General features: G+C 42.5%; 1 protein-coding gene across 1 annotated transcript; it reads right to left on the bottom strand.

The window, feature by feature from the left end:
• Window positions 1–5,967: 5,967 nt before the first annotated feature.
• btg1 (B-cell translocation gene 1, anti-proliferative) lies at window positions 5,968–14,861 on the bottom strand. The gene is made up of 2 exons (XM_084909916.1): window positions 14,276–14,861; window positions 5,968–10,552 (listed from the first exon to the last, which is right to left on the bottom strand). Exons 1-2 carry the CDS (start codon window positions 14,418–14,420, stop codon window positions 10,149–10,151), a joined length of 549 nt encoding a protein of 182 aa, XP_084766042.1. The 5' UTR covers window positions 14,421–14,861; the 3' UTR covers window positions 5,968–10,148.
• Between the last annotated feature and the right edge of the window lie 275 nt (window positions 14,862–15,136).

Genomic DNA, 15,136 nt, shown 5'->3' with positions numbered 1-15,136 from the left:
CACTCGGGCACAGTGCGTTCTGTACATTTTACGCCCATGTGTTTTCACATGGAGGCTGCTGACTGTTACGTTGTAACCGGGGGTGTTTTGAAGTTGTTTCACAGAGGATGTGTGCATGCATTCTCAACACAGCTGTGTGCATAGTAGAAGAGAAGTCGAGCCACAGATCTTCCTGTCAGTTGTTTTCCTTCTTGCTCTCAAAGTATTTTTTGCTCACTTCTCAATTAAACTATTTTTTCTGCCCTTCATCTTGAAGCATTTCTCTTATTCTCTCATTGTCGCCCTATTTTTATTCCTTTTTATGTCACACATTTCCACTCAGTTGTCGAGCTCTGGCTTTATCTCTATCTCAAGTCTACAATTCATCATAATTCTCTCCCGATAAACCACCGCCTTTATCGCTGCTAATTCCCATCTGTCTCTCTGTTGCCTTCTGCTTGTAAATGACATCTTGCCCTGATCGCAAACAGGAAACAGCTGAGGTGTTGTGTTCGCTTGTCTTTTTCCTGTCAGTTTCTCAGAAAACTAAACTAAACCGCTAGAATCGAAGCCTACATTTCCAACAGCCGTGCACTCAAACAAGCGAGGCACAACAGCCCGATCATGTGGTTCGAGGTTAGCGAGCAGCATCGTGTTTACAAGCATGCGGGGCTTTAAATGAACACGTGCTTTAGGGTAAACGATGTGAGAGTTTCTCCTCTTCTTCTGCTGAAAAGGGAAATCACTTGAGGTAGCTCAATTACACTGAAATCTGGATTATCGAAACCAAGACCGCAGCCTTGAAGAGTGCATCTATGTTGTGTGATGCAGCGGCAGCTTGAAGTCAAAAACAGTGTGAGTGCAGAGATACGAGGATGTGAACCTTGTGTTCTGATGTTTGTGAAATGGCAGCCATCATAACACCTCTCGCTGGGGAAATTTCTCCTACAGTCAGCAGAAAGCTGACGGCCACCGAGCAAGTGACCTTCAGTTCAAGTTTGTGTGTCTGTGTGTGTGTGTTTGTGGAAGTGAGCACAGTCTACCCACTGTGTTTGTCTATGTGAATGAACTGTCTACACACTACAAAGAGCGTGTGATTGGTTGTGAATGCCTTGTCCTTTTTGCACTGAGGGCTCAAACTAAATAAATCTGAGTGTGCATGTGTGCGACTCGGCGTGCACACATGCACACACACTTGCACCACTGTGTGTGTGGCCAGACTTCATGCAGATCAGGCCTCTTGCTGAGCCCCAAGGCCAGGATATATTTAGGTGGCTGGTTTTCTGTCTCTCCCTCTCCCTCTGAGTGGTTGAGAGTGTTGCCTGCTGATTGGGAGAGGCCAACCACAGGAATATGTTGCCTCCATGTCTCACCACTGGCTTTCAGATAACCATATGTGGGAGAATACAAACGGATGAAGACATCAGCTATGGTTAGCATGTTAGCTTATCATTAGGATGCAGAACTAACTGGTATCACGGCCACTGGGTAGAAGTATAACGTGGGAGAGACTCCAAAAACATAAACACAGTTTCAGTATGTCCTCTGATGGATCCTTTGTGTTTCTCAATATAATCTATACTATATGTAACAAACTCACAGAGGAAAAACTGCTCTAGAGTTCCCTTCGCCAATGTGGAGCATTATAGCATCTATTAGGCCCTAGTTTTAGGTTTTCAACCTTAACTTCATTACCAGTAGCAGCCAGGGACATGATTGCTGTCTTAGGCACTGTTAAAGAGAAGTTCTCAAAGACTTTTTTTTCTTTTTAAGCATCCATGAGCTCAAACACAATCTTCTCACCCCTCAGGCACAGGCTTGCCCGTTTCATGTATAGGCCTACTATAGGGAAGAATGTCATAAAAACACTAACACACATTATTTGCCAGTCACGTCATTCAGGCATTTAAACATTATAGCCTAAAAAACACTATATCCTACCTACCCAGCAGTGGACAGGAGACAGATTTATTTCCAGTGTGGCCTCATGTGTGCATTTGTGTTAAACAGCACCATGTGTGAAGTCTAATCAAAGTTGCAGTGGCTTTTATGGCACTTAGCAATTGCTATTAACATGTAAACATTGCACTATAATGATTGTCTGTATTTGATTTAAACTGCTTAATATTGTACAGTTGTTCAAAGTATGATTACCTTAGGAACATTTAAAACAAATATTGCTATATGCCTGTGAAGACGTGAAGCTCGGTTCTCGACACAGACACAGACAGACTTTAGCCATAAACGCAAGTGATGGACGCACAGGGAGCTACTTTCTATCACATGAATCCCACTGTGGCTCTTCACCTTACCCCAATAAGGCCTGATGCCAGACTCTGGACAGAATTCCTATCCTTCCTGAGTGTGAAGTGACTAGGCACACTGGCAGCCTGGAGAAGGAGGTATAAATATAGAAAGAGGGCAAGGGAGTGAAGAAGAGGGGCCAGAATAGGGCGTAGTGATATGAAAAGAATCTGGCGAGGAAGAGAATGCAAAACCTGAGAGGGAGATACAGAAGTTAAGTAATTAGATTAGATCTATTTTTGCTCGAAAGAAAGGAGAGAGGACAGGCAGAAACTAAATCAAGGGCTCTCACTTACTGCTTTCTGTTACCCCAAAAACAAGACAGTTGTTTGCCAGTAGAAAATCATACAACAGTATCACATGTCCCTCCACACTGAAGTTCTTGCCTCTGTTAGAGCTGTGTGAACGTCGCTTTATGTATTTTAGGTGCATATCTATATCAGTGCTGTATTTACAGGTCGGTATTAAGTCAACATCTTTCATTTCAGATATCACATGGCCGTGAAACAGTACTATCCAGTTTTCTTTTCTTCCAGGGCTTTCTGGCACAAGGCCGTATATATTTTTCTGCTGTCATTCAGGGTTACGTTAGGTTAAGGAAACAAAACTCCCATTCAATTTATATATACTACTACTGTATACTATATATACTACCATATAGCCAGCAGCTTGGACTTTACACTTGTTTTAACCACTTATTTGGGAAGGGTTTTTTTCCATTCTTGGTTCTATATGATGTCATTTGTTTTGTGAGCTCAGAAACCCTGCCCACTTGCTGCTCTTCTTTGTGTGGGGGAGGCAATCAGAAAAAAATTGGCTTGGGAAGTGAACTAAACTATTTTGTTTTCGACACTAAGGATTACGCTAAACTGGGAATCACGCAAAGCTACTCTAAGAATGGGAACTACAATATGGAGCTGGAAAGGAGCATAAAATCCCTTTTGAATTTTTATTTACATACTAAAACACTATATAGCTAAACAGTAGAAGAAAAATGTATTTTCTAGTTGACAACAGCACAAAAGCAACATATTCTTGCCTGGTTTAGGGCAATGTTGTCTACTGTTTAACTGTCGCACTATGGTCACATCCTCCCTAAAGTCTGCTCCATCCATTCTAGTGACACGGGGTTCCCAAGCTGAATGCTTTCACCCCCTCTGTCTTCTTTTTCAGCCATTGTCCCTGCTGGTGGGAAGGGTGTGTACAGCAGGGACAAAGCAGATGTCAGTGCTAAAGATGAGTTGTGCCCTGAGGGGAACAGAGCTGGTACAGTCCTTAAACCCTAGAGACCTGGACAGGCAAGGCAGGGATCTGTTTCAAAGAGGCCTAAAGTTGTCCTTGCTTTCTGATTGATGGACACACTCACAAGGAACACAGGGATGCTAATGCAGTGGAAACCTAATCACAGTGGTGTACTGCACCACTACAATCTTTAGTTATATGTACATTTTAAAAGATTTGTGCTCACAGTGAAGCATGTGTTGTTGAATGTTTTGTTTCTGCCTTCAATTATTTTGAAAGCTTACAATAAAATTGAAAAATGTAGCATGTTTTTTCTGTTCGGATGCCCGGCACACACTTCCCTATTTTGAATCTGATAAGTAACAGAGCTACAAATACACACAAAGGCTGTTATTGTGAGATGCATTTGCAAAAAAGCTGTTCAGATTTTTTTCGCGGCTAGCTCCAGCTCTAGCTTTTGTCCTTTAAGCAGGGTAGCATAAATACACACGCACTCTGCAGGAGGGCTACTCTGTCATCTTGCTCGCAATAAAGCAGTTCCCAGATGTCTGCCTCCCCCTGTTAGCAGACACACACACGCTCACTGTCAGTCACCATGCCTTTGTTCTCAGACTGCAACATATTGCTTGTGCATCACATTCAGGCTTAGTGTACATAAATACTGCCATTGTTGAGCGCTGTACTTTGGTACGGGTCAGAGAATAAGAAGATTAAGTATTAATATTTTATGTCAGTAACTTTACATAGATAATGTAGCCTGCCTTTGTTTGTCATTGGATCATAGCCTTACCTTTCGTAATCAGCAGCAAATTCTGAAACCCTCTTCACACGGTAACCTCTGTTGCTATGTGAGTAAGAGTTGAGGGCAGAAAATATTACACCGTTGTTTCATCAGTGTCAAGGTGAAACTCCAGCGCAATTCTTAGACGATAGTTTGATGAGATTCTGACATAAGATGCAATAGAGTTTGAGCAAAGTGAATAAAAGTGTTCATGAACCAAATCTCTAAATTTACATACGGTTTAAAACAAATTCAGAATTTGCTCCACATCAGTGAATTATAGCAATATTTTAACTGAATGTTTAAAATTGGCTGTTATATTCTAGCTGTCAAATTTATATTATCCATGAGACTATAATATAATATTTTCCACACAAACACTGCTTCTCTAATCTACTTCTTGTTTTGTTTTGTTTTCAAGGATAGAAAATGTCTCAAAACAGCTTGCTCAAATGAGTCATTGCGAAACCTTGTCCAGGGAGCATTGCAAAATCCCGATAAATCTGAATCACTTGTGCTCTGTGTCTTACTGTTCAATGTCCTCTTTTTCACTTGAACCCTACAAAACAAACGACTCTGGGCCTTATAGATAGGCACGCCCTGGGAATCTTTGACCTGTTTAGATCAGATAATATGTGAAGAAAACAACTGGTCCTGAATATAACTGAACTTTTTTTCCTTAACCTTGCCCAGTAATTTCGAATATCACTCCCAGCTCTCCGGCTGTTGAGGCCTTGTGCTAGCCAGCGTTTTTAGAAGTAACACAAGCCCAGTCACCTTTCCTCTCTTGTGTCCTCGTCTCTTGCCTAACCCGCTCTTCTAGTTCCCTCCTTTGTGTCAAAATAAGCCACATGTTTTTCTTTCTCCGCCTGCTGCTAAGCAACCTGGGGGATTCAGTGTTGAAAAGGATTGCAGTCTTAATCTAAACTCAGGGTTTCGCAGAGTCAGCTGTTTTGGGTGCAGTAGTATTGTAAATATTGGTGCAATGTCAGTTTGCCGTTTTTTCCAGTGATACCTAACGGTAACATCTGTTGCATCTTGTCATTTCCGAGGTGGAAGCACAGGCAGTTCCTTTTAGGTGGAAAATGGAATGATGGGTTTTATTCCAAATGCCTGAAAAATGTGTGCATGAACATTAGATTTATTGATCAGCACAGGAAACAGGCCTTAGTCATGCTCCTAATGAAGAACTGCAACATTACTCAACGCCACCCAACTTTTCTCAGTTTTCCATCTTTATATGTTGCACAACAGTTAAAACATTAAATTGTGGCACCAAATGAGCCCAATTTGATTAAAGCCGGATAGTGGCTTTTCATGTTTTTAAAATCAGTGAGCTGAAATCTCTTTATACAAAGTGCAGCTCACTGTCCTGAGACAGAACCGTTAGTGAGGCAAGAGAATTGCTGACTTGATCTCTTCTCTCCAGTCCTCTTGGTACAGATGGCTCAGTCTTTAAAGCATTGTAGGTCAACTACCAATCTGGCTTGAGCGACGGCACGGCATCAGAGCTTAGTTTATATTGCTCCTGCTTCATTCAGTCACATAGAAGCTTTTATTTTATTGATTAACGTCTGTATTAATGTGTCTTCCCCACCCCTATCCCCATTTTGAAATGCAAAGTGAGTACAGAAGTAAATGATGACACAATTCAAAGGGAATTATGATGCCAAGATAGGAAATCTTTTATTACAGAGAAAAAAAAAAAAACTTTTCTTCCAAAATATAGAAATCTGTACAACTTCCGCACAATCAATTTACATGAACTGTACAAATTTACAGCAGTTCATCACAACATACCCAAGGAAAAATAAACTGAACACGATAAAGATGTACTGACATGAAATCACAAGATACCGCTTTTCTTCTTGGGTAAGCTCAGATTTTTTTGTTTATTTTCTTGTTTTATACGTAAATAGAAAAAAAGGGAAAAAAACAGAAAAGAATGAACGAAAAAAAAAGAAAAAACAAAACAAAACAAAGAAAAGAAAAAAACAAAAAAAAACAAAGGATACGTCTACAGTCACAGATCATGGAAACTAATAATTTTACCAGAACAACTTTGGTCCTTGCCAACACTCCCATCACAAATGGCTTCACTTACGAAAAAGCATTATCCATGTTAAAAGATGAAATACAAAAAAGGAATACGTCTGAAAAACAAAAAGGAAACAAAACACCTCAGCATAGAAATTATTGGCACTTCCCATGTGTAATGTTATGTACTCTACCATTTGTTGTACAGTTACAATACATTCTACAATATGTAAAACACCTCAAATGTGAAAGTGGCAATAATTCAACTAATCGATGACAGTATTGACAACAACAACAACGAAACTGCTGTTCCCTTCCTGTTTCATATCTTAACATGCACAACGTTTCCATAAGAGTTATTTATTGAATGTCTGAGGCCTGAGTTTGGCAATACATTCCAGGAGAGACTCCTCGCGTCTCAAACAAATGTCGCACAACTTCAACATTTAGTGCATTTATGTGCTATTTTACCTCTGACTACTCAAAGCACTCTCACAACAATTTTTGTAATCTAAGTGCGCACAAGCTGAATGGATGCCATTTAAATAGTTAACATTAACTGAGGACTTTAAACCATTTCAGGTGGTAGTAGCAAAGTCGAAAAGGTGTCCAAGGGGAATTTGGGTTTTTTTCTGTTTTAATTTTTCGAAGCCCCAGAAGAATTAAATTCTGTTAAAAACTGGGTTAGATCACCAGACTAAAAATCCTCTTTAAAAAAAAAAAAAAAAAAGAGGATGAAGAGGGCAAAATGGATATGAGTGGAAAGATGAGGAAAATCTAGCAGTGTGACCATAAAATACATCAAAAGCAGTGAGACGAGATGATCATCTCTCGTCTGAAATATAGACCAATCTCAAAACATCTCACGTGACATTAAAAAGCTTTAATGGAGCAGCATGATTTTAAAACTGGTGTCCACCATGGAAACCAAAGCGCTGGGCTCTCAGCCCAGCAAGCTCTCCTCCATCTGCCCAACATGGAATAACTGCTTTTCACAGATTGCTGAAGGGAGTATCAGCAGAGAACAGGGTGCAGGGGGGTTAGGGGGGGTTGCAGTGCGTCAAAGGCTATAGCTATATTACCCATGATCCTCTCAAGCTTAGGGGAGCTTAAACACCCATAGGTCTGGTGATGAGCGGCGAACCAGCCTGCCGTGACAGATTTGGCCAGTGGCTAAGGCCTGAGCAACACCCGTAGCCGTTCTAGCATCTGTTCCATCATCCTGTTACCCATTCAACCCCAGAACCGGGAGTGGAGTGGGGGTACACCAGACAGCCACAACATCCTTTCATATGCATGTAAACAAAGTTGCTACGCAAACTCAGTAATTAAGTGCAGCGCGATCCAGTGAGATGAAAACAAAAAAACAATGGCCTTAGTACCCTCAATTCTTCATCTTTGATCCATGTTTCCTTGTCTCCCACTAGCCCACCCCCTTAAGTGCAGCTTGAGCACGCCAAGCGCGTGTGCTGGTTATCCATCACTGCTGAGGGAGGGTCGAAGGGTTCTGGTCAGGGTGGGGGATGTTGAACATGTCTGAGAGGGAGGGGGCTGGAGGGATTTTAGCTGCCCTGGACAAAAGAGTCCGGCCCTGGCCCCCGCCTCTCTCACACCAGCTCCCCACGCCTGCCTTCCTTACCCAGCTCCCTACGGTGGTGGATGATGATATGTGTCACATTAAGTCTACCTGCATCCACAGGGGGTCAGCTAGCAGCATGCTGGCCTGCTCTTGGCTAAACAGGAGGTCTGAGCTTAAGGGGGTGATATGTGGTACTTGAGGCACTCTAACCCTGACACCAGGACAGGTGGGGGCAGTTGAAGCTGCCAGGCTGGAAAGGGGACACCTCCGGCGAGGGTCCAGGCAGCACAATGCACCAGGTTGGCTCTCGTAAGCCTGGCATTAGTTAACATCACAAATGGCTCAAAATACTTGACAATGAGGTCTCCATAAGGCAGTGCACCTCCAATCCCCCCTCCAAAAAAAAAAAAAATTAAAAATAATTATCTCTCTTTTACAAGACCTTTGAAACAATTAATGGAAATAGAAGTTTGATAAGGCCTGATTTTTTATTTTATTTTATTTTTTACTTTTTTTCCCCAATTCAAGTTAAAGTTAAACTCTGAACACTTGATGCTCCAGACCTCCCTTTGGCCAAAGTGTCACAAAGTCATCACTAAGGTCAGACCTTTCAGGCAATTCTTTTTTTTTTTTTTCTTTTTTTAAAATCAGCAACATAAATCACCATCTGTGCATGTCAGAGGTGGTATGCAGGGAGGGAGGGTGGGGGTAGCTTTGCATCGTGCCAGAATCAACAGTGCCATATGAATGGATAACAGAATGTTTTTAACATACCACCCAGAATACTCTCCACTTATATTAAAAAAAAAAACAGCTCTGAAATGTTCACAAATACAGTGTTAAAAGGTTTTGAAATCCATTGTTGCACACTCCCCACGTGACCAGACATCAGTCCATGGCGACATTGGGAGCTACAGTATCATCAAACGGCTAAAAATGGGCAGGGCAGTAAGAACGGTGAGAAAAGATGACATTTGAATGGATGGAATGCAAGCGATTTTCTCCAAAAGGTGCACATCCCACACAATCTCACGTCAAAGTGCATTCAATGTTAATTCTAACTGGGCCACAAGACCAAAATTTGGCTAAAAAGACCCCCCCACCCCCATGCTACACATTGAGTTTTGGTAATGCAAGAGAAATGTTGAAGGAGAAAGGGGGCTAAATTAAACAACACAGGGACTTGATTGTGAATTTCAACAACATTCATTACCTAGAGGGAAGAGGAAGGTAGATGGATCGACTTCCCTTCCCTCAGAAAGCTACACAAACATGGGTGACAGGAGGGCGATGGTGTAACGGGACACGCTGGTATCCATAGGTAACAGGTGTCACAACACATTCCACTTGCACTTACATACAGGCCCGGAGAGAAGGTTGGGATGAATGGTTTCTTTAAACTTGTTGTCGCGAGGAGAAGGGGGAGGAAGAGAAGTTAAGACTGTAAGCCCCTTTTGTTTTTGTTTTTTTTATCCAATGGCTAAAAGATAAAGAAAATATATTCCCTGTGGTCCAAAAAAGGGTTTTTATAGAAAATAGAGATGCTCTCATTGGGAGTTTCTTTACCTTGAGCTTGGATTTCACTGGGCACAGTCTGAACCTCAATTTCCTCCCCACGCAGGAAGCAAAATAAATGAAAAACAGCAAACTGGGGGAAAAAAAAAGTTTTGAATTTTCTGATTCGGGGGTAGTTCTTAACGAAGAAAAAAAGTATCCATGTAATTTGGACTGCTGTTTCTGCAGTGGTGTGTTGAACATGTACCCATAGTAACCACAAATAAGTGCAAAGTCAATGCTGATAGCCCCCTCAGACACAGAGCCGATCACCGGCGTTTACAGTTGAGAGTGCAGGGGTAGGCGGAGCCAGTTTCCATGGGTGTTCCTGGTTGGTTGGTTTGTTAGTTTAGCTGCCCCAACAGTTCCATTTCCACAAAGCCTCTCCTAAAAAATGGAGTGCCCAGCTCATCCAATGACACAACAGAACAGATGATAATGGGGAGAGAGGGTAGAAAATAGCAAACCTACAAGGTTTCCATCACCTGGACGATAGGCCACATCCTCTGTTTTCTTTTTTTGTTTGTTTTTGTTTTTTCTTTTTTTTTTTTTTCCTTCTTTCACTATTTCATTTCATATTCTTAGCTTTAAAAAGGCTCACCCTGGTCTAGCCAAATGACCAGCCATGGCGTGACCCTGAACAATAGTAGGCCTGGGTGACTATGTGCCGCTTTAACTAGACACAGTCATCATATTGTAGCCTTTGGAGGGACTGGTTCTTCCCAGCACCATCAGTTCCTCCTTGCAGCTGATGTGACTGTCCACCATAGGGTTCACTGCCCCGCTGTTTCCTGAGGGGGAGCTGGTGGTGGCTGTCGCTGGCATTCCTCCCGGGCCAGGCTGCGACTCATACAGGACGCAGATGGATCCATCTTCGCCAATGCGGTAGGAAACCTCGAAGGGGTCCACCCAGAGCGTGAGCTCACTGGGCAGCAGCAGGTAGAGTTGCTGGATGGTCAGACCGATGCGCTGGCCTGCCTGCCACACCAGGGGGTCCATCTTGTGGTTGATGCGAATGCAGCGGTAACCTGAGCCCTTGCAGGGCCTGTCTGGAAACCAGTGGTGCTTATATTGCTCTGCAGGGAAACAAAGAGAGACAAGGTGGAGAAAATGTTTAGCTCTGACAAAAAAAAAAAAAAACAAAAAACAAAAAACAAAAAAAACAGACCCTTGTTACTAACACGTCAAGACGGCAAGATCATGTCATAAGCAAAGAAGGAAAAAAACAAAGGCGTAGTAATGTAAGATAATACAGGAGCCAGAGATCTGCAATAAACTGGAGGTTTACCAAAGGTTAAAGAGAAAGCAGACAGACTGTACTTTGTGTCAGATAAGCCCAGATGATTTAATAAGACTGTAAAAACATCTAACCTAAAAAAAGGGCATCATAAAATGAAAACAACAAAGCAATTTGATGATATATGATACACTTAATATTCTCCAAGTCTTGATCAAACCTAATATCAAACAAAACATTATGTTCAGCACTTTTTGTTGGATCTCCGTATTGTAAATGAGAACAGAGACACTTAATTAAGAATAGTATATCTTAATCTTGTGCAATGCGTTTAAGCCAGGAGGCAACTTAAATGTTTATAAATGAGATGCAACTGGTGCTGTCAAAGTAAGTCCAATGCATTATTATGCAAAAAGCATTTGCTGAAACCAGTTACTGGTTTAGACAGATCTTTTTCTGCAGAGAAATAAAAATGATTTAATACAGTTCATAAGTGCATTTATTCTCAGGGAACTACAGAATGTTTCTGTAGGTGTTCCTACAAATGTCCCATTTAGCCTAGAGTGCATCCAATTCACAAAGTGTACCTAGATGCACAGAAATACAGAGTTATTGAACGCTCCAGCAAAAAGAAAGGAAAAACACTATCACCTGCTACAGGCCTCATAAGCAGCCATAAACAGGCCTACGTGACAAAAAAGGCAGCCACTGAATTGCACAATCCTTCCACTGGCCTTCCTCAGTGTCACAGAGTCTCCCATGACTGGCTGAACAAAAACACCAAAAGTGTCCCAGCCAGCCATCTGGGGCAGCTCCGCCTCTTAAAGGGAAACGGTTCCCTTTTTTTTGTTTTTTTAAATCTGTCTGTCTATGTGGAAGTTTCAGATGTACGCTGAAACTAGTGATTCACAGTGGCGCTACTCTTGGTATGGGTCATATTACTGCGCAATGACTAGCCAATCAGACAGTTAAGTGTTTGAGTTGAGTTTGTGTAAATGTTAAACGTGGCCCATATTTTTCTCGTAACTTCACTTTTAAATCATAGAAAAGCCTGTCATCTCTCTCCTATGATAGCAGGACACTTTCAAATCCCTTTTGTTCCAAGCGTTTTATTTACCAACCTCTCACTTTAAGATACACACCTACCCGCCATTTACCCTGACAAGGCTCATCCATATTGAATTCCCACTGATGGTAACTTCATTGTAGCCAATGAAAAACAGGCTAAAGGAAGTGGGTCAGCATTCAGTCTAGGGCCCGGAGGCCACCTGTATGCACCCACCAGGATAATAACAACCCCTCCCTTCCTCCCCACCCTCCTCCTGTGCCTTATCGCAGGAGTCTGTATACTGCCGAGCTAATAGAGGGGCTGGCACTCGTGAAAGAGCACAAGAGGCTTGATGAGCTTTCAGCCTCAGACGGAACCACAAAGGCAGCTACCTACCCCAGAGCAGCTGGGAAATGATCAGCTCAGCATGGCCTATTCTTAAAAACGAGGGCAGATGGGAGGAGGAGGTGGAGAGAGAGAGAGAGAGGGAGGGGGGGGTGTGTGTGTGTGTGTGTGGAAAAGTAAGCAGACGAGTGTGCGCTTAACCTAAAGAGTTTAACCAAAGAGGGTTGTTTACTCATTGTAGCTGACCTTGACCATGGCTCCGTTTTGGACCGTTGGGTAGTTTCCATTTGAGAACCTTGTCTGTTACTTTTTAGACAAACCAAGAACCTTGCCTTCTACAATTACACAATCTCTGTGGTTGCAATCTGGCCTTTGGGACTCATTTCCTCACTTCCCTTTGCGCAGCACAAACAGGAGGAGCGAGGAACTCTGCTTTTCAGCATGCAGACACAACAGTAACTGTGAGGATTCAAAGCACAAAAGAGCTCCGGCTGCCCTATTTTAGCAGCGGCAAGGCCCACGGGGTACTACCACACACTCTCTTTTGTTTTCACATATTTTCCTCATCCAAGAAAACAAAAAAAACAAACCTGGACACGGTGGAGCCAATTTATTTTTCTTTTAGAAAATAAAGCTAATGAGTGTTGCATTTGCAGCAATACAAAGCTTATAATTTACACTATTTGTTCTAATTGATGTTTGCATCACTAAATATAGGCTGTTCCAGTAGATTTCCCCTCCATTTTGCCTTTCCGTCTTCAATGTCTGCCTCTAGGCGCCCACCAAAACATCTCCCCTCCCCCCACAAAGGCCTCACAGCAGACTCCAACTTTTGTCTGTTTACATACGCCAACCCCCCTGAACTGACTGCTCACTGGCATTTTGTGCAAATGCTTTACTCATAATTTGCTCTACCCACACACTATACCATACTGTTCATCCCTCCAACTGTGTGATTGATAAATAAAACCCCCTAGAACCATTTTCAGATATCAGCAGATCCAAATGGTGACTTTTTGGTCATGATTGAAAGATGGAAATCTTTGCAATCTATTCTAAATAGAAATAAATAGCCTAACTTGCTCCATGTGGACAGGATCCTGCAACCATTTAGCAGTTTAAGAGCTATTTTTGTGAGAGACTCTTATATAGGAAAATGTAGGTCATCTGCTGTTGCATGTGGATGGAATTAGACAGATGTATAGGAGCTTTAAGAGCCCCGAGAGAGGAATGCGTTTACAGCAAAAAAAATGAGACAATCCCTGAGCTGTACTGTTCTGCAACATCTGCTATAAAACCCAGTAATAGTCAAACTAAGCCTGGGTGTACAACTAAGGCTTCATTTCCTGAAAAGTAAAAGCACTGTTTTCTCCCTTGTCTACTCTCCATTCCTTACATACACATGTTAAGTGGACTGTGGGAACCCTAATGAAATAAATATGAGACGTCGTAAAATATGACCTCATCTTTTAACCGCATGGTAATAACAAAAAGAGTGACATATGTTGTGGAGCAAATCAACAACCTTCCAAATTTAACACAAAGCAGATAAACAAATGCAAATTAAGGGTGCTACATATCAAAAGGTCGTGTGCGCAGTGCCAAACAGCTAATAAACTGTGGTCTTAACACTGACAGTCTTTCATTATTAAATCCGTTCGTTCTTAGCATTACGTAATCGAGCAGCCTGTGTCGTCTCGCTGGGGGATGTTTTTGCTCTATTCTCTGTGTGCACTATCGGGCGACTCAGAGGCGCACTTCCTTGTTCGAGCCAGTCGAGCGTCCCTCTCTCTCTCCCCGCCCCCACCCTTCAAGCTAAAAACAGCACATACATTAAACTTTAACCAATTCGTATTTTCAACATTATTTTTACTTCGAAATATTCATTTGCGTCGACGAAAACTGGCGGCAAATCGCCTTGGATCATCCAACGCGTTTTCCTCTCGCCGACGTGCGCAATTAGCGGTGCGCTATGGTAGCGCTGAAAGTGATACTTAGGAGAACAAAGAAAGGCTTCTTCTGAATCATTCTCAAATCTATTAGAACTCAAAGTTAACCACCGATCCATGAAACAAACCCCAAAGTCGATGTGTGGGATGGTATATTAGAAGTCTAAAAGGGATTTTGTGAACGGGAGTGGATTTTTTTTGTTGTTGCGTGTTTCCTTACCTGCCAAAATGTCCTGTAAGCTTTGGCTGAACGTTTGGACCTGTCGATCGTTTACGTGTCCTTTTACCCTCAGAAATCTCGACAGAAATCCGACGGCGGCGTTAATCTCTGGTTTCATCGTTCCCCGGGCACAAAGGGTATGCATTGAGAAAGGCAACGGCGACGATGCGTGCGCTTTTGTTGTTTTTCCCTCTGTTTGTCCGACTGTGTAGTCTTTCTGTCAAATTCGGAGCAGCGATCCTTATCTCTGGGCGCTTGGGTTGTTTCTCTTGGCATTTATTAGTCGAGGTAGAGGGGATTTCTCACTAGAGAGTCCGTGTGCTAGGACGGTACAGTGTTGGGAAATAGACGCCTGTTGTTGGTAAATACAGGGGGTTGGAGGTCCCTTGGTGAAACGTTAACCAACCCAAACACTCGCTTTCCTCCTCCAGAGTGAAGGTCCTGGAGCCTGTGAGTGTGCCTTTATACAGCTCCCTCCCTCCTCTTCACAGCTCCGTCATAAGCTGCTACAGCAACTACATCTCACCAATCCCAGGGCCTGCCACGGCCTGACGAGCCACATATAGGAGGAGTGTATGAGCCTTCACGTCACCGTTCTGAAAATAGAGGTACACGGCGTGAAATCGTGGTGCGTTCAGTCCCTGTTGGAAATTCGGGAAGTCAGGGGGGAGGGAAAAAAGGGAAACAAAAGCACAAACGACGAAAAACAATCCAAAATCACACAATCCTGCTCGAGGACGTGAGTTCATATATTTATGTCAGAATTTAAGACAGAACTAAGAGATGTTTGAAAATACTGCAAGTCCGCGCGGCCACATTTCGTGTTGACGAACCATTTTTGTTGTTTTTAGTCTTTGCTTT

Source organism: Perissodus microlepis, chromosome 17 (assembly GCF_051167445.1).
Source record: "Perissodus microlepis isolate ML-2025 ecotype Zambia chromosome 17, ASM5116744v1, whole genome shotgun sequence".
NCBI classification, from domain to species: Eukaryota; Metazoa; Chordata; class Actinopteri; order Cichliformes; family Cichlidae; genus Perissodus; species Perissodus microlepis.
The sequence above is the reverse complement of the archived record's forward strand: the minus strand, read 5'-3'. Positions and strand labels throughout refer to the sequence as shown.